Source organism: Simochromis diagramma, unplaced genomic scaffold (genome assembly GCF_900408965.1).
Source record: "Simochromis diagramma unplaced genomic scaffold, fSimDia1.1 OVJJ01000449.1, whole genome shotgun sequence".
NCBI classification, from domain to species: Eukaryota; Metazoa; Chordata; class Actinopteri; order Cichliformes; family Cichlidae; genus Simochromis; species Simochromis diagramma.
This window is the reverse complement of record NW_024387274.1, coordinates 2155661-2174716: the sequence shown is the minus strand read 5'-3', so window position 1 is coordinate 2174716 and position 19056 is coordinate 2155661. Positions and strand designations below refer to the sequence as shown.

General features: G+C 40.5%; 1 protein-coding gene and 1 long non-coding RNA gene across 6 annotated transcripts in view; one reads left to right on the top strand and one right to left on the bottom strand.

Moving 5' to 3' along the window:
• lrrc3b (leucine rich repeat containing 3B) overlaps window positions 1–10113 on the top strand; it is a 35793-nt gene extending 25680 nt beyond the window's left edge. For 3 of the 5 annotated variants that reach the window (XM_040002688.1, XM_040002691.1, XM_040002686.1), the window contains one exon: window positions 4814–10113. In XM_040002688.1, the coding sequence (XP_039858622.1) occupies window positions 4960–5697 (738 nt within the window). In that variant the 5' untranslated portion in view covers window positions 4814–4959 and the 3' untranslated portion in view covers window positions 5698–10113. Of the gene's footprint in view, window positions 1–3328; window positions 3742–4813 lie in introns of those variants that run through there. The other 2 variants (XM_040002689.1, XM_040002690.1) reach the window with 2 other exon arrangements.
• LOC120715619 lies at window positions 503–5658 on the bottom strand. Its single transcript, XR_005691687.1, has 3 exons — window positions 5647–5658; window positions 4835–4836; window positions 503–653 (listed from the first exon to the last, which is right to left on the bottom strand). It is a non-coding gene; the product is annotated as an uncharacterized LOC120715619 (long non-coding RNA).
• Window positions 10114–19056: the final 8943 nt, after the last annotated feature.

The following is a 19056-nucleotide window of genomic DNA, read 5'->3' as shown; positions in this document are numbered from 1 at the left end:
CTTCCTGAACAACCCAATGTTATGTTGCCATATCATTCTTTGATTGGTCGACATGGTGCATTTTTCCACCAGCACAGACAGCACAGTTTTTTATTTTTTGGTGATAAGCAGAGAGTGCTCGCTGCGCTGTCCTTAGGCAGTAAACATGATGAAACTATTGAGGAAAAACAGGCATATATATTGTTTATCATGACTCTGGTTTTACGTGGCCTATCAACACAAATTTAAAAAATGGTATATATCACCTTGTTGCTTTGTCTTTAAGTCGTCATGTGATTGGCTTAGCACGACTACTTTATTCTTCTTCAGTCAAACAGCAGCACTCATGCGACTGTTTTGCCCCCTGAGCTTCAGGTGTTGTGCCAAAAAGTGATCGTCGGGCAGACAGTGATTGCCGCCCACGGGAGCGCGCAGCTGCTTAAAGCTGCAGCGCCCGGATTACTTACAGCTACTTCCTGCAGCTGATATAAGATGCTGTAAGCTGAACACAGCTTCAACCGTCTGTTTGTTGAAAAATAGTAACGCGACCGCATTTTCTTGTTAGTAACGGTAACAGCATTGTAACGATAGAAATAGTAATTAGTTAGATTACTCGTTACAAAGTAACGCTGTTAGTAACGCTGTTACTTTTAATGCCGTTATTCCCATCACTGCTGATGGCAGTTTTAAGAATGCAGCTATGCACAGCTTCAATAAAATAAAAGGGCACATTCTGACTTGTCCATCATGTAGAAATCACCTTTGCATAATTTTAAAGTTACATATTATTATAAATTCCACATGGTCTCACAAAATTTGTAGATGTCTTAACTTCAGTTTTGGTAACATACTCTGAACTGCATAAAAATGGGAAAATACATTTAGTACAAAGCACATCAGTGGCGTTCAGTAAGACAGTTTTACAGACGAGCAGAGATGGGAGGAGAAGGCTCATATTTCAACATCATTAAGAGGCAACAATAGTTTCAGTGCAGTAGAAACGATGCACTGCAGCTGAATAACAGCAAAGCGTTTATTGTGAGGATGCCAGTTTCTGCAGTTTCCCATAAACTTTGTGTGCTTTATTCCCTACATTCAGGTTGAGGGGTCAGATAATGATGATGGTGTTTTTAATTGGACAGTCCCAAGAAAAGATATAGGAAAATATTACAAAATAGATATGAGTTGTTAATAACTTCTTAAGTACACAGACTACAACGTAGTCTGTGGAGGCAGCAAGCGCTGTTTGTATAGTCCTCATTAAGACTGGGTTGAATGCTAATGACTAATAATAATCTCCTACCTGTTTTGGTGATAAGTGGGCCAGAATAAAGCAGGGAGACCACCAGAGAACTGCAAAACAACTTCAGTGATCAAAAAATAAAGCATGAAAAGCACAGACAGTGGCTGCAGTGACACTTTTCACTGTGTTTAACACTCGCTGTCTTTGCTCTTCTTCGCAGCTCACAGACCAACAACAACACGAGTGACAGAGGCCCACACACCAGTCGTAGCACATACTTCATCTGACAGCAGAGCTCACTGCAGGCAGACGGACTGGCTCTGCAGTAGTGCAGACGTTGAACACGCTCGCTCTGTTCGAGCATAAATTCTGCAAGACTGTGATCATTGTGACTGTTAATTTATTTGGAAAGAGTAAATGTGAGGATTACTAATAGTGTCGTAAAGCAACAATGCACCACATATTTCCAGCAGAAATACACATTCACATGTGTGTAGCTCAGGTCAAAATACTGACTTGCAGAACATAGTTCAGGCAGAAATATATGGTTAAATCCCTGCATGTCAACTATCCTTGGACAGGATGCTAAGCCCAAGTTGCTCTATGAATATGCATAATCGGTAGATAGAAAGAAGAAAGTGTTTGTGTGAATGAGGCATGTTGTATAAAGCGCCTTAAGGGCTTCGGGAGAGCAGAAAAGCTCTAAATAAGAATCAGTCCATGTGTCATTTACATAGATATGGTTGTTGAGTGCTTTCTGCCTGCCTATTTGTATTGCAGTAATTACTGGATTTTGCAGGAAACAACACTTAATTAATGTATAAATTGAGATTTTGCATTTTATAACAGAACATTAGCAGTGCGGTAAGTAATTGTTTCATGCTTTGATTTCCAAAACATAAGTAATCAATTATGACACAATGGATCACTTAGATCACTTTCTGTCTTCTGTCTTGCCTGTTCGATGAGCAAAATCTCTATTCTGTGTGCTGCAAGCAAATATCAGTATTTTATAGAAAGGCTAAACATTATGATACCATATATCATATCACCCATTAGAGCACTTCGCTCTCGCTCTGCAGGCCTACTTGTTGTTCCTAGAGTATTTAAAAGTAGAATGGGAGGCAGAGCCTTCAGTTTTCAGGCCCCTCTTCTGTGGAACCAGCTTCCAGTTTGGATTCAGGAGACAGACACTATCTCTACTTTCAAGATTAGGCTTCAAACTTTCCTTTTTGCTAAAGCATATAGTTAGGGCTGGACCAGGTGACCCTGAATCCTCCCTTAGTTATGCTGCAATAGACGTAGGCTGCCGGGGGATTCCCATGATGCACTGGGTGTTTCTTCTTCACTCACCTTTTTCACTTACAGTGTTTGTAGACCACTCTGCCTGTAATTATTAGTTGTTATTAATATCTGGCTCTCTTCTACAGCATGTCCTTGTTCTGTTTTGCTCCACTCACCCCAATCACAGCAGATGGCCCCGCCCCTCCCTGAGCCTGGTTCTGCTGGAGGTTTCTTCCTGTTAAAAGGGAGTTTTTCCTTCCCACTGTCGCCAAAGTGCTTGCTCATAGGGGGTCATATGATTGTTGGGTTTTCTTTGTTTTCTTTGTATTATTGTAGGGGTTTTACTTTAAAATAATCGCCTTTAGGTAACTGTTGTTGTGATTTGGTGCTGTATAAATAAAATTGAATTGAACTGATTTGAATGGAATTGATTGGAACACCTGATGAGTGAGTAAGTACTTTTGGCAATGTAGTGAATGTGATCCGGACCAAACCTTTTCTATCTTCATCATCTTTGTAGCTTTCTTTATTTCCTGCTTTTAGTGATGTGTTTCCTGATTCACTACCATTCCTCTCTCTAATATTCTTTATGCAGCAGCTCCTCAAAGTACTGCATCAGTCTTTCAATTCAGTTCAATTCAGTTCAGTTTTATTTATACAGCCCCAAATCACAACAACAGCCGCCTCAAGGCGCTTTATATTGTAAGGTCGACCCTACAATACTACATACAGAGAAAAACCCAACAATCATATGACCCCCTATGAGCAAGCACTTTGGCGACAGTGGGAAGGAAAAACTCCCTTTTAACAGGAAGAAACCTCCAGCAGAACCAGGCTCAGGGAGGGGCGGGGCCATCTGCTGTGATTGGTTGGGGGGAGAGAAGGAAGACAGTCTTCATTTGTTAACACATTTCACCAATCTCCTTACTCACACCAACCTGTTGCACATCTTTTCACAGCTCAGTCTTGCCGTCTTTCTCTCTGCTAATTGATACAAATGCTTTTCTTCTTCTTTATTGTCCAGCCTCAGATATAACTCGCTTTGAGCCTTTTGCTTTGCCAGCTCTCTCTTTGTGTTATGCATAGTTTCCCATAAAGTTTGCTGGTGTTTTCTTCGTCTCCCTGGCTATCAAATGTGTTCATTACTAAACTCTTTGAATATTTTCCAGTGGATACACCAAACACCTTCTTGGCAGTCTCCCTCACTACTGCAGCTGTATTTTCACAGTCACCTGGTAATTCGTCTCTACCACACAGAACCTGTCTCAACTCCAGCTTTCACCATTTCATCGTTGCTTCCGCCTTCACTTGCTTCCACATTTTGATTTCCAGAGTCATCCTACAATCTACAATCCTTTCTACATTTTATAATCTCCTGTCCTTTTCAGATTGCACCTTCTGCATTAGATATGGTCTACCTTCTTCTACTCTTATACCTCACTCTATGTTGCTTCTTCTTGAAGTAGGCTACATGGTCACCACGGCCGTTTCTGTCCTTTTGGCAAAATCCACCATCTGTCCTTCTGCATGCCTCTCCTTAATACATATATACTTGTCACCTCTGTTCACTCGACCTACATGTCCACTGAAGTCACCTCCGGTTACCAGCCTCTCCGCCCTGGAGACACTCTCCATCCTGACATCCAACCCGTGCACACCGACAGTCTGATCTTGTCTGACATTCACCTTCACGCCCTGTGGCTTCCATTGTCTCATCTTCTGAGACTGAAATTGTGTGGAGCATCACTAAAGTAAAACATTGCCCATATGCACACCCACTTTTGCGTATCCTGTTTGGGTATCCAGCATTGTGTTATACTTAACAGATGGTATGATAAGCCTCAGAATTATTCAGCATTCATCTTTTTATCTCTACTTGTGTTAAATTTTGATTCTATTGACAAGAGTAAGATAATGCTTGCACTATTATTTCATCATATTACTATTAAACCGATCAATCATACATTTTATGATTATGCACTAATCCAGTATAAAAGGTTTTACTCTTAGTCTTTCAGAAACACTTTTATTCTGATGATGCTGTTGGTAAAGTCAGGCTCTGGATATTCATTCTCTTTAGCAGAATGAATATCCAATGAATCCAATGAATGAATATCTTTCACTGGTAGAAAACTTATTTGGATTCATTGTATAATTTTGATTATTGATTATATTTGATCATCTATCATGAATTCTACTTTCATGAAATTTTACCTGCCACATTTAAGATCATTTAAATGATGAACCTTTGACTATACTATATTTTTAGCTGATATGTTTGACTGACTCTGTCTTATCTCATTTCAGGCCACAACGCAGTATGATAACATCTGTTCACGCTTCCATATCTTCAGTGGGTAAATTGCGAAAGCCAGTCGCTACTATGCAATGTGTGTAAGCGACCAGTGGTGGTGCTGTGGCCCGAGGCGGGATGCTGCTGACAGTCGGTCAGCATGACTCTGCTGGACTTGTGGCTGTCGCGCTCCATCCCCATGTGCCTGCTCCTTCAGAGCCTTGTCCTAATGGCCTTGTGCTTTCCCTCGGCCAGCATGTGTCCAAAGGGCTGCATATGCCAACGCGATTCCCACCTCCATGGCTTCAATGTTACCTGCAGTCAGTCCCGCCTCAAAGAGATTCCTCCCAGTCTACCAGTTGACACTGTCTTGCTGAGGCTGGACCACAACCAGATCGGCAGCGTTCCCGATCTCGCCTTCCATGGACTTAGGTTTTTGAGGGAGCTAAACCTTTCTTACAATGCAGTGGAGACTTTAGGGGAAGGTGCCTTCACTGGCATAGAGGCAACTTTACAGGTGCTGGACCTTTCCCACAATCGCATCACTAGCGTACACAAGGATGCCTTTGCTCGACTGAAGGCCCGGATTATTGTGAACGATAACCCCTGGCATTGTGACTGCGCCCTTCAGCAGGCTATTGGAGGAATGGCCCATAACCATGAGGCTGCTGCCCGGGTTCTCTGCAGAAGCTCGGAGCTCCACGACCAGGAGGGACAGCCGTTCTTGGCGGTAGACATAGATCTCTGTAACTTGGCAAAAAGGACCACAGATTATGCTATGCTCGTAACCATGTTCGGTTGGTTTGCTATGGTCATTTCATATGTGGTGTATTATGTACGTCAGAACCAGGAGGACGCGCGACGCCATCTGGAGTACCTCAAGTCTCTTCCCCAGTAAGCCGAAAAAAGCAGACGAGACTGATGACATAAGCACTGTTGTCTGACAGCAGTGGCCCCATGACTGTGTTCAGCAGAAACCTGGTGAACACCAAAATGTTTATTTACATTTTTAGCATTTACTATACCAAACGTTTATGTAATATGAGCATCAAAATGTATTTTGACTGTCTGTCTTTGATAGGGTTTGCTCATGACTAAGATGACAGGAGGAAGGCCGCACCAACATTTTGGTTTTTACAGTACAAAGAAAGTCTTGAAAAATTAGAATCTCAGGTTTAAATATTTAAATGGTAATGACTTTTGTAGAGGCAGTGGAACATCTGAAAAAAGCAAAATTATTTGTAAAACATGACACACTGTTTTTCCCATTTGTCTGTTTCATTTGCCGTCTATCTGTTGATTGATCTATCTGTCTAGATTGCTGACAATCTTAAATTTTAGGTTTTTGTAGCTACAATACAACAAGGTCTTTTCAAATGTAGGGTTATAATTGGGATATAGCATTAAATGTAGCCAATAATGTGGCTTTTTAATTTTATTTACAAGTTTATTATGAAAAGCTTACTAACCATTTTTAAAACTACCCCCTTTGTGTAGAAAAAGTAATTGCACAAATAATACGTTTTTATGACATAAAAGTATCTTGTTATAACAAGCTATTTTATTATGGTTTTAGCGACGTGCTGCCATGATAAACTGCACAGGTCAGGCATTGAGGCATTACATTAAAAGCCTGTAAAGTCATATGTGGTACCATAACAACATAGCTAAAAAGAAAAGCTAAAAAAGCTAAAAACAAATAGCTAAAAAAAAACAAGGCGTTTAAAAGCCAGAAAGTGCTATTAAAATACACCATATTGCTAAAATTACTGGTTCACTTTCACAAGCACATGAACTTGAGTGACATCCCGTTTTTAATCCATAGAGTTTAATGTGATGTCGGCCCAAATGTTGCAGCTATAACAGCGTCAGCTCTTCTGGGAAGGCTTTCCACGAGGTTTAGGAGTGTGTTTATGGGAACTTTTGAAAGATTTTTCAAAAAGTGCTTTGGTTAGCTCATGCAGTGATGCAGGACGAGAGGGCCCAGCTCACAGTCTCTGTTCTGTTTCATCCCAAAGGTGTTCTGTTGAGTTGAGGTCAGGATCCTGTGCAGACCAGTCAAGTTCTTCCACACCAAATGCTCTCATCCATGTTTTTAGGGAGCTTGCTTTGTGCATTGATGCACAGTCATGTTGGAAAATGTAGGGAACATCCCCAAACTGTTCCCACAAAGTGAGCAAGAATCTATCCTAAACATCTTGTTATGCAGAAACATTAAGAGTTCGTTTCACTGGGGCTAAGGGGCAGAGCCCAGCTCCTGAAAAACAATAGCACACCATAGTCCCCCCTCCACTAAACTTTACACTTGGCACAATGCAGTCAGACAAGCACCGTTCTCCTGGCAACCAGTTCAGTTCAGTTTTCCTTATATTGCACCAAACCACAATAACAGTTGCCGCAATGCGCTTTATATTGTAAGGTAAAGACCTTACAATAATAAAACCCACCAAACACTGACTTGTCCAACATATAGTCAGACACCATGCTTAATACCACTAAATCTGATGTTTTGCATTTGCAGTGTGCTTGTTGATTTAGGCATTATCTGGTTGCAGATAATAATGGGAAGGTCCATTGGTTTGTTTGGTTAGCTATCATAGAAACGTCAAAGTCCACAGTAAGATCATTTGGAATATGAATATGATCCATTTTTGCAAATATGTCCAAAGTCTGGAATTTACTTTTTTTTCCAAATGTGTTTGCGTTGGATCGAATGTGTTCGTGTCAGTCTACTATCACTGCAGCAATTACATATTCCATGGTGTTTCTGTGTATTGCAACATTAAAAACTTCACTTCTTTTATCAAACATTTTAAATCACTAAACTAAACTAAGTCACTTCAGCTTAAAATGCACAAACTAAGCTCCTGTACAGGATGGAGCTATCTGTGGTATGTCCGTGTGTGTGTGTGTGTGTGTGTGTGTGTGTGTGTGTGTGTGTGTGTGTGTGTGTGTTTTCACAAATTGCAAATTTATTGATTAAAGAGTAAAACCGCTGAAAACTTCAAATATGTAAATAATCAATCTACAATGATGTCAGTGTTTCATTTAAATATTTTGAATATTTAAAGTGGAATAGTCTGCTTCATCAAGGTCTGATTAGATTTGAGTGATCAAACATCCCAGCAAACGTCATTGGGTTCTTACACTGTTAAATCACAACTGACATTTTTCTTAGCTTGAAACCTTTTAAGTAAGTGGTTGTTTGAAGTAAAAGCATTTTCAGGGGCTTTGAAAGCTGCAGAGTGTGGTTGTATCCAGACATTAATTGAACTTCCCAAAGTTGAAACTTGACCATCACATCCACATCACGCTATGCTTGGCAGAAACATATGTATGTTTGAATGTCTTCCTACAGAGGCTGTCTGAAAATGTGAAATGTGTGAAATTTAAATGTGTCCTGACATCATATTGCAACTTTCAAAGAGCTTTCTTGTTTTTTATACAATCTGGAGGACACAATCAGTGGGCTCTAAGTCTTGTTAAGAACAGGATTCATAATAATCTCTCTGTTTTGGAGTTGTTCATTATGAATTTATACACAAATGTTTCAAGACGTTTGATTCATATTTTAGCATATTAATGGTTAGAAGAGGATCTTAAAATATCAACAAACTTGGCATAGTTGGCTGGAAGTAATAACATCCAGTGTAGTATTTGGTTTTGAATATGAACTCTTGCCTTCAGTGCCACCACAGCAGGAAACGTAATGTGCTTGGTAATGCAGTTTAATTGAAAACCCTTAATGTTGAGGGGTAGGATATGATGAGTAACACCAACATATGAGGGACTTTGGTCATGGACCCTGTAGAAGTTTCTTTTATTCATGGAAGTACTCAATCGTGAGACAAAGTCTGAGTCATAGAGTCAGAAGTCAGCCACATTAACAGCTTAGGATTTCTTCCAGTACATCCTGATGGAACAATCCCCTCATTTTATCCAGGAACTGTAAGGGACTCGGAAGGAATTTGTACCAAACTAAGATCTCTACACAAAAACAGATGTGGAAGATCTACGTTTGCTTGCATTCAGCTTCAGTATAGAAAGCAGCTGGGTTAGCAGAAGGTTATCTGACTAGTGTAGTAACTGACTCCACTCTTCACTCCTATCCCAAGCCCTCTATAAATCATTATTTCTGTTTTTTATTACTCTAATCATGAACATAAACTCTGGCTTTGGCCTTTCTAGAGGATACGGGCCTTCAAGTTTTTACATTTTCCAGATTATAATCATGCCAAAGGTGCCATGAAGAGATCAGACAAGACTTCCAGGTTTCCCTCCAGAATATTACTGATAGTATGTTGATCACATGATGACAACTCAAAAACATGCTACAACTACAGGTTGCTATATTGTACTGTGCATTTGTTCCTTCAGTTTGTGGCATCTTTGTTTATTGCTATTGCTGTTGTCAATCAGAGTAAATCTTTGTATGTCTGTACTGAGCAAAGGGAGCACAATACTAAATGTCAGTTGCAGCTGACTCTAATTGTTGGTGGTGTTTCCTTCAGTCTCAGAATTATCTCTTCATTGCATTCCTTTGTAACAGGCCACACTGTTCTGATGATTCTGTTTTTGTTTTATAACTTTGTGCTAATTGAAACACATTAGCATTGAAGGCTAATAGAAACCAGATGGAAAACCAGTACTGATAAAAAAAGATACATATGGAAAAGTACAAGAAATTATATTCTCTCCACAAAACAATAATTTTAAGTTGTCCTGCAAACAAGTGATGTATTTTCTCTGAATCTGAATGTTCAATTCATGTTGTACAGTAGCGGTTATAAAATTGACTAAGGGAATACGTCGTGAGAATATGTAGCTATTGAGTGCTAGGATCACATGTAAATAGCAATGTGGATGTTTTGTGAAATACCTGGATGTTTTGTGAAATACCTGAAAACCCTTTAATTTGTTGGTCTTGTCTTCAAAAGACAATATCCTACTCCACAAGATGGGATCAGGATCAGTCTGTGAAATACATGTACAATGTCATGAAGCAAAGTGTAGCCAAGGATTTGAGAGTTTTTCTAAGTGCCTGAATATTTCTCTTACAGTTCTTTTCTTTTTATGTCTTCTTTTTCCATCTCTTTGCTTGGACTTTCAGAGTTTAGGATTATTACTGTTTAGTGGATTTGTGCTAGCTAGAAAAAGCAGAATCAACCATACGATATATGAACTATAGTATACCATATTGCAGATCTTGCACAACAAGAGCAGTGTGTAATAGACTAACACACCATGTTAGCATTGACTTTCATAGTTGTGGCATGAAATACAGAAAATAAAATAAAGAAGGTATGTAATGGTTCATGGTATTTTCTTTTCGCAGCATTTGCCAGTGAGTGATGGATTACCTTTGGCTAAACAGATAACTCTTGTCTGTTAAGCCAACATTTCAAAGTTAGTGGGGTAGTAAACTGTAGGTGTACAATAATGATTATCATTATGTCAAAGAGACAGTTTTTCTCAAATGGTAATCTGCAGCAAATATATAACATTCTAAGAAAGATTTAGAGAGAATTTAGCTTGTTTCAGTGAAAATAGCAGACCGTTCTCACTCTTGAGGTGTAATATACTGACGGTTTGTCACGTCCCAAGGTGTTCCATAGGAACGCGAAAGATGACTTTCAGTGTTCCTATACTACGCGCCGGGTTATGGATGAAATCCAGTAGAACGACGGTACCCTCACCCTAACCTCCTATTGTCATGAACCGCAGTTCATGCACACAAGCAGGATCCAAAAGCAGACTCAATACGCTTAATGTGAGCATGTGCAGATTTTATTGTTTTACCAAAAGGTGACCCGGAACAACCAAGGAAGCAAAATCGCAGAACTGAAGGAAACCGGGAAGACAAATTACACAGGGAAGCCATAATCAGGACCGTGGGAGGCTGCAACGGAAAGGGGAGAAAATTACTAGTGAGCAGTTGGATTGAGGGACATTACTAAACAGGGCTATAGTAATTTGGCTTACGATCAGAGCCGGACCGTGGGGCTCAGAAGAGGGGGAGCGAGTCTGTGGGAAGCGAATCCGTGGAGGCAGGGATGAGGACAGATGGTGCACTTAGAGATCTGAGCAGGCAGGAGGACAGGCAGGTGGCAGACACAAACCCCGGATAGTAACCTGGGCACACGGAGGTAGAATTAACACAGTTCATAAAGCGTCTTGATGCATTCTCAATCATCCTGGAAAGTAAATCTCCAAAATGTCTGTGAAGGTTCTCAGTCATCCAGGTCATCGTAGTCAAAGGAGCTTGCAAAGAAAAGCGTCTGGACTTCTTTAAGTTGCTTGAAGACGTTTCACCTCTCATCCGAGAAGCTTCTTCAGTTCTAAGGTCAAATGGTGGAGAGTCCCAGATTTAAACCTAGTGGGAGAATATCCCCCCGCTACAATAGGTGACACGGGGGAGCCCATTGGCACAGCCATGTTTTTGTCTGTAGAAGCCTTTGTTGTATTTGAAGTATGTTGTGGTGAGGCAGAGGTCTAACAGTGTGCAAATCTGATCGGGGTGAAATTGGTCCTGTCCTCCAAGGAGCTGTCTTCTTGTAGTCGTTTTCTGACAGTCTCCACGGCCTCCATGGTGGGTATGCAAGTGAAGAGAGAGACTACATCAAAGGACACCATGGTTTCATCTGGATCCAGGGGAAGTTTCTGGACCTTGTCGGTGAAGTCGGTGGAGTTCTTGATGTGGTGTGGGGTGTTCCCCACGAGAGGAGCAAGGATGGTAGCAAGGTGTTTGGAAAGTGGCTGAGTTTATGCTACTGACTATGGGTCTGAGTGGGACAGCTTCCTTGTGGATTTTAGGAAGTTCGTAAATGCAGGGTATGGCATCCCCTGGGTAAAGGCGGTGATATGTAAGGCGGTCAATGACTTTGTCCTTTTCAAAGTCTTGAAGGCAAGCTATAACTTTCTTTTTGTAGCTGCTTGTGGGGTCTCGCTTCAAGGCTTCGTAGGTATTGTTGTCACTGAGGAGAGTAGTGATCTTTGTGTGGTAATCTGTAGTGTTTAGGACCACGGTGCATCTTCCCTTATCAGCTGGTAAAACAGTGATGTTGTGGTCTTTGCTCAGGGAAGCGACGGCCTTCTTTTCTTGTATTGTGAGGTTGGACGGAGGGACTTTGGCACTGGAGAGGGTGGCTGAGACTTTCATCCTGATTTGCTCTGCTTCTGTCTGTGATAATTTATTAATCCGTATGGCGGTTTCTGTGGCTGTGATGAGGTCCACTATGGGCAACTGTTGTGGAGAAATGGCAAAATTGAGTCCTTTGGCTAATACTCTCTTTTCAGGTTCAGTGAGATTCCGGTCTGAAAAGTTCTTAACCCATTTCTCCTGACTGTCTTCAGGTGTGTTTTCTTCTCTGGGTTGTGTAGGTTCAGAATGAGGAGTGTGTGTTTTTGAAAGCAAGGTGTGAAATTTCCTGCGTTGTCTTTCTTTTCCTTTAGAGTGTTGGGCCCGCTGAGCCTTGTCCACAAACTTGTAAACCTCTTCTAAGATTGGAGAGGGTAGAAGGGTTTCCAGTTCCTGCAGAGTCTGGCTGAGCTTGATCTGGAGGGCATCTATAGTGAAATGGACCTGTCTTATCCTTTCACTTAAAAGGTGATTTTGTGCTCTCTGTAGAATCAAGTCTGCTCTGTATCCCCTGACAGTGGATCCAAGGCGCAGGCTCTTAGGAACAACTCTGCTTTGTCTGCATCTTAGATTGAAACGGAGATGGTTCCTATAATCCGCTAGTTTCCTTGATTCCCTTTCATAGTCCCGCACCAGTTGAAGGGTGTTCCTCCCAAAATGTACGGCAATATGATCATTGACCACCTTACATATCACCGCCTTTACCCAGGGGATGCCATACCCTGCATTTACGGACTTCCTAAAATCCACAAGGAAGCTGTCCCACTCAGACCCATAGTCAGTAGCATAAACTCAGCCACTTATAACATTGCAAAACACCTTGCTACCATCCTTGCTCCTCTCGTGGGGAACACCGCACACCACATCAAGAACTCCACCGACTTCACCGACAAGGTCCAGAAACTTACCCTGGATCCAGATGAAACCATGGTGTCCTTTGATGTAGTCTCTCTCTTCACTTGCATACTCACCACGGAGGCCGTGGAGACTGTCAGAAAACGACTACAAGAAGACAGCTCCTTGGAGGACAGGACCAACTTCACACCCGATCAGACCTGCACACTGTTAGACCTCTGCCTCACCACCACATACTTCAAATACAACGAAGGCTTCTACAGACAAAAACATGGCTGTGCCATGGGCTCCCCCGTGTCACCTATTGTAGCCAACCTTTACATGGAGGAAGTGGAAAGGAAGGCTCTTGGCTCTTTCAAAGGAAGAGTACCCAGCCACTGGTACAGATATGTAGACGACACCTGGGTCAAAATCAAGACACAAGAAGTGGAATCCTTCACTGCGCACATTAACGCTGTGGATAAAAACATCAAGTTCACCGGGGAAGACACAAAGGACGACTGTTTGCCTTTCCTGGACTGCGCTGTGCACATTGAAGAGAACAGCAACCTCAACATCGAAGTTTACTGGAAGCCCACACACACGGACCAGTACCTCCTCTTTGACTCCCATCACCCTCTGGAACACAAACTTGGAGTAATCAGGACCCTACACCACCGGGCAGAACATGTTCCCTCTAAGCCTGAAGGGAAAAAGAAGGAACACACACGTAAAGGAAGCACTCAAAACGTGCAGCTATCCTAAATGGGCGTTCATAAAGTCAGCAAAGAGGCACAGAAAAGAAGATCAGACACCAGCGAGGGAGGATAAGAAGGACAGACGCAACAACATTGTCATCCCCTATGTAGCCGGTGTATCAGAAAAACTCAGGAGAGTTTTCTTCAAGCATGACATCCCGGTGCATTTCAGACCCAGCAACACGCTCAGACAAAAACTGGTTCACCCGAAAGACAAAACTCCAAAACACAGACTTAACAATGTGGTGTTTGCTGTACAGTGCAGCGAGGAATGCCCAGACCTCTACATTTGAGAGACCAAACAGCCACTTCACAAGCGCATGGCACAACATAGAGGAGCCACCTCCACAGGACAAGACTCAGCAGTCCGTCTGCATCTTAAGGATAAAGGACACTCTTTCGAGGATGACAATGTTCACATTTTGTAAATATCAAATATATGTGACAGGCAAAAACTAGCAAACACTTTTAGCAGTTAGAACAACTTGAATGCAGAATGTTACACCATCACTTATGGATATATTAGTTTTTCGCCTCCCACTGCTTAAGCCATTAATCTTTCTAGAATTGTTCTTTGAAACAGATGCGACCTCACAAAAGATGTTAACCATGCTCTCAGACCTGACCAGAGCAGTTAACGAACTCCTTGAGGAGATCAGAGCCATCCGCCATCCCTGCTGCAATGAATCGGTTGACGCTGGGGTACTGCCTCTGGATTTGCCCTTGCACAACATTGAGGAGCTAAACAATGCAGAGGCAGCTCTTCAATCACAAGAGGCAAATAAGGCAATGGTAAGTATATAAAGGTTATGTACACTTTGTAACTATAAAGTGTAATAGCTGTCAGATGTGATTTAAATACTTAACAACGGCATGTTGATTATACACACAAGCACTTGCATACACATTTAAGACATGAGACACGCTAATTCTCTAATCTCTTAAAATGTGTCTATAGGTGAGACGCTTTGCCTTGATTGGATCATATGGGTGGCACAGGACGCACATCATCCATCCCCATCCTGGAGTAAAAATTACAAACTTATGAAACATAGAAATGTAAATAGGAAACTGTCTTTTAATAAAGAATTTAGCAAACGAAACATGTCTATTGACCTGTTTTTTGTTTAGTTTTTTTTTCTCTGTTACATCACATGCAATCCTTTCTTATTTTAGGATATTAATACTGACATGATACATTGTGAGACTTTTTTTTTTTTTAGGGTGTCCAATTTGAGGAATAAGTACAATTATGTGTTTAGGTGGTTTAAGTATGACAAACATGCAGTAGTTTAGTATTGGTTAAAATACCTATAAAGAAAGGTAGATTTCCAGTCATGATTTAACTGTTGTTTGAATAAAAAGCAACTGTGCGAAAGAGGTGGAAAATCAGCACCATAGCTCAACAGTGTTTCAATATCAGAATCTGACATTGTTTCAATGTCAACAGTATTAGAAAATATAACGTCGAATCAATGTCAGGTTTCAACATTGATTCAATATCAAAACCTGACGTTGTTTCAATATTAAAAAAGGGTGCAAGAGTGACTTTAGGTCAACGTCACACTTCAACGTTGATTCAATGACATCGCCTGATATTGACTAAACATTGTTTCAATGTTTCCTTGCTATCTGGGTCTAGCCTGGATAGCAGCTGTGAGACGAGCTGATATCCAGTTCTCTTCCATCTTCAAATATCTGTTGGTGCTCCAGACATTTTCATTCCGGTAAGTTCTAAATATGTTCATATCACTCTTTATAGCCTATTAGTTTTATTTTCGATGCGCTCTGAGCTCATAGCAAATTAGAACAAACATCCTAATGAGTGATTTTGCAGAACTACCTTCTATTTATAGAGTTGCTAATTATTTGGCATTATTGCAGCAAACCAGCCTATGAAATGGATGAAACACATCGTGACTGGGTTCCAGCGCTACACAAGGGGCACTTCAAAATCCCTGCTTCAAACAAACCACCATGCCAATCAGATTACTTCTTCCATGTGAGGCTGAAGAGGTGACCCTCCTGGATAAGATGGCAAAGGTTTGCTGCATTTTGGTGAACATGTGCCCCAGTGTGGCAGTAAAACCAGGGAAAAAGGAAACTTGCTCTTGTTAAATACTCTTAAAAGTCTTGTGCTGTATATGTAGCAGTAATTTTTCAAAAGACACAGTAAATTAAGTAATGTTAGTAGTGGGTGATATTATGGAAACGCTGTCATGAGTTTGTGTAAACATTTTGTCATTTGTAAACTATAAATAACATGGATTCTACACTGTAACTGATGTGATTTTCTTTAAAGTGGTTTTAATTTTTAAAAAAAGGCAAAAATGTGTTTGTTTCTTTATTCAATTTTTGAACAGTGGTACTCAGTCAGTACATAGTCAGTACATGCAAATTATTTACATGGCAGTTCACTACAGGCATAAATCTAGACCCCTAGATTAAAAAAAATGATGGTTCATTCCCACAACCCACAGCTTTACTGTGTACCAGCAGTTTATCCAGTAACGGTGACACGGTGACAACTCCAGAGTAGCAGGAGGTATTTTTCTGCTTTGAGGACGGCTTCTTTTACCTGCCACTAAGGATGGTCTGTTTACGTTTTGATCAAGAGCCTTTTTTGGGCAGCTGAGGAGTCCATTTTATGGCCAACCTCTGGCTGTATCTTGGTCACATTACCCAGCAAAACCCAGTATGCAGGTTCATCTGTAACAGTCCTTGTGCCACGGATCAACACTGTTGCTTCTACTTTAAACAGAAGAGCAGCGACATGGCTGCAGGTCTCTCAGAGTCGGGCCTTACAGCTGCAGTGGGCGGCTCAACCTTCCCTGTGATGCTCACAGTGACCCATGGCTGCAATGCTGGTTCATTCAGTCTTTGAGAGTGCAGGACCTGAAACACACACAAAGTTCATTTAAAGACCAGAACTAATGAGCCAAGGCCGACACAAATGTGTTTTATCTACTTTATCATAAATGTAACAAAGTGTTTAGAAAGTTAGCACATACATGTAATTTTTCATTTCTTTATGTGTCCATCTATAGAACGCTGCATGTTATAGTGTAAATCTGCCTGTTCTCTGTCAGAAACCTGCCTGCAGAAAATGAACCTAAATTGTGTCATGCAAGGATGTCATCACTGTCAAGATGGAGAAAGCATAAAGTGACAATTATGAATCCCTTAATGTGATAAGGAGATTCTGTGGGTGATTAATCGATGTATAAAACCAAAATAAAATGTATTTTTAGTTACACAGGATACAAACATGGAAGCAAGGTGTATAATTAGGATTATTTATAATAAACATTAATAAATCATTGCAATTTCTTTAACCATAAAGAATAACTAAATCCTTCAGGACAATGTCACGTCAATGCACTGAACTCACTATGTTGTCCACCTAACAGCCTCCACATGTTCTCACTGTAATTTCCTCTCATGAATGAATTTATGCTGCACTAATTTGAATGTTCGGGAGGAAGTCGAATGCATTTTACTCGCAGTACTCGAGCTGACTTACCTTTGTTTGAATGACGACGTATTCATGACGTGGAGGCTTAAAAATAGCCAAATCTTTTACCCAACTATTGGTGAATTGGATGTGCACCTCCGGAGATTTATAATTGTGAAACTGGTTCACCTTGCATGCACTGACTCCACAGACAAGGTACGAAAATATATCAGGCTACGTCAATAGCGGTTGGTCTCCGGGGTTTCTACTCCACGGCCGTATTTCATACGGGTCCACATTTCCAATGCACGCTATTTTCTGCAAGTACCGTCTCTTTGCATCCGGATGCAATCTGTCTCTGTACCGTCCTTTTTCTTTTAAACTGCTTTTAAGTTTCTAGCAACCGTGCTTCCAACACAGTGTGTTTGTTTTGATTTGTGGCCCAGATATATGGCGCCGTGCTCCCACAATACATTGCGGCGTTACGTCAACTCCAAAGCCCTATAGTATAGTATTTTTCGGATTATAAGGCGCATTAAGCGAAAAAGTCAGATAAGTCAAACTTTACTCAACTCATTCTTCTTGCTTCCTCTACTTCCGTACCATTGATTTATTAATGTTGAATTCTAATGCGTAAAATGTTACACTTTGGGAGTGAGAACAAGTTGAAAATAGCCAGCATCGATGCCTGAAGAAGCTTAAATCAAGCGTTAGATAGCCAGCCCTTGAAAAATAAAACGGTAATGTTTGGAATTAGGAAAAATTTTTAGGCCAAAAACGAGGAAAAGGGGAGTGCTAAAGTTTTTCTTTTAAGAAAGTGGATTAAATATTAATATTTGAAATTCAACATTCCTAAAAGTGTATTTTAGGAATATTGGATGTAAAAGTGTTATTGGGCTCAGATTACTTTTTAATTGCAAAATGTGACAAAATATGTTAGTTTTGCAACATAATTAATCATTCATTTCACAACAAAACAAAAACCAGATCCAAAGGATTGCCACAATCAGAGTTGGCAAAAATACAGATATTATTGACTTAAGCAGAAGTACAGATTCTTATGTTTAAAAATATATTCTAGTAAGATTTGAAGTAGTAATTCAACTTCTTTGTTGAAGTAATTATTTTCTGTTGTCTGCTTTGAGAGAGAGTGCCTTCACACCTAAACAGCAAAATGAGTAGGGCCCGGGCCTAAAGTGAGAATGTTCATGTGTGGGAACCCCAAGAGAAAAGAATAAGAAGTCACAATAATTTCTAATATGAGCTTCAGTAGATTTTGTGTACAGGCTGTGATCAGCTGACATTCTGCTTTTTGTGGATCTACACAACTGAATTCAACAAATGTAACACTAACAATTTACTGTAGGGTTGTACAGAATATAGAATGAAGTATAAAGTTGCTTTAAAGGTGGAATTCAGTGAATTAATCTAAACCACAATGAGTACCACCTCATAATATATGGCTATATGGCTCTTGAAGTACCACCCTACTGTAGGTCTATTTAACACTATATACAGTTTACACAAGACAATTTTTATTTCTTAAGTGAATGCTATTTATTTTAACTGTCTTTAATCTACATGCTGCCAATGGAGAGATGCCAAACTGGGTTTCACTGTTCTTGTAACAGTGACAATAAAGATCTTTTTATCTAGAAACAGGATGTGACAAGAGATAATAATAACCGCTGTACTGTACTAATTCACAGCAGGTGGGATATCCGGTTGTTAGGTGATGATGTATGAATCCTGCTTCTTGGTCCAAACTACTCTGCGCTTAATAAGGTTGTTGTGTTTTTAACATGTTTTAATGTTTTGTATCTTGTTCTATTTAATCTCAACAAGCCCCTAAAAACAGTCAGTGATCACTGTCGGCCACTGTTCATTTTAAAGCTCTGTTTTTTAAATGGAAATCATTGGGAACCCTCACGTTAACATTTATCAAATGGGAAAAAGTGATAGCAGAGCTGAACATTTAGATTTTTCAGAAATCTCTCAGTCATCTATGTTTAGATGGAAACTAGTGAGCTAGCTTCCTGCTAACTTCTAACTCTGTTAAATGTAATAAATCCT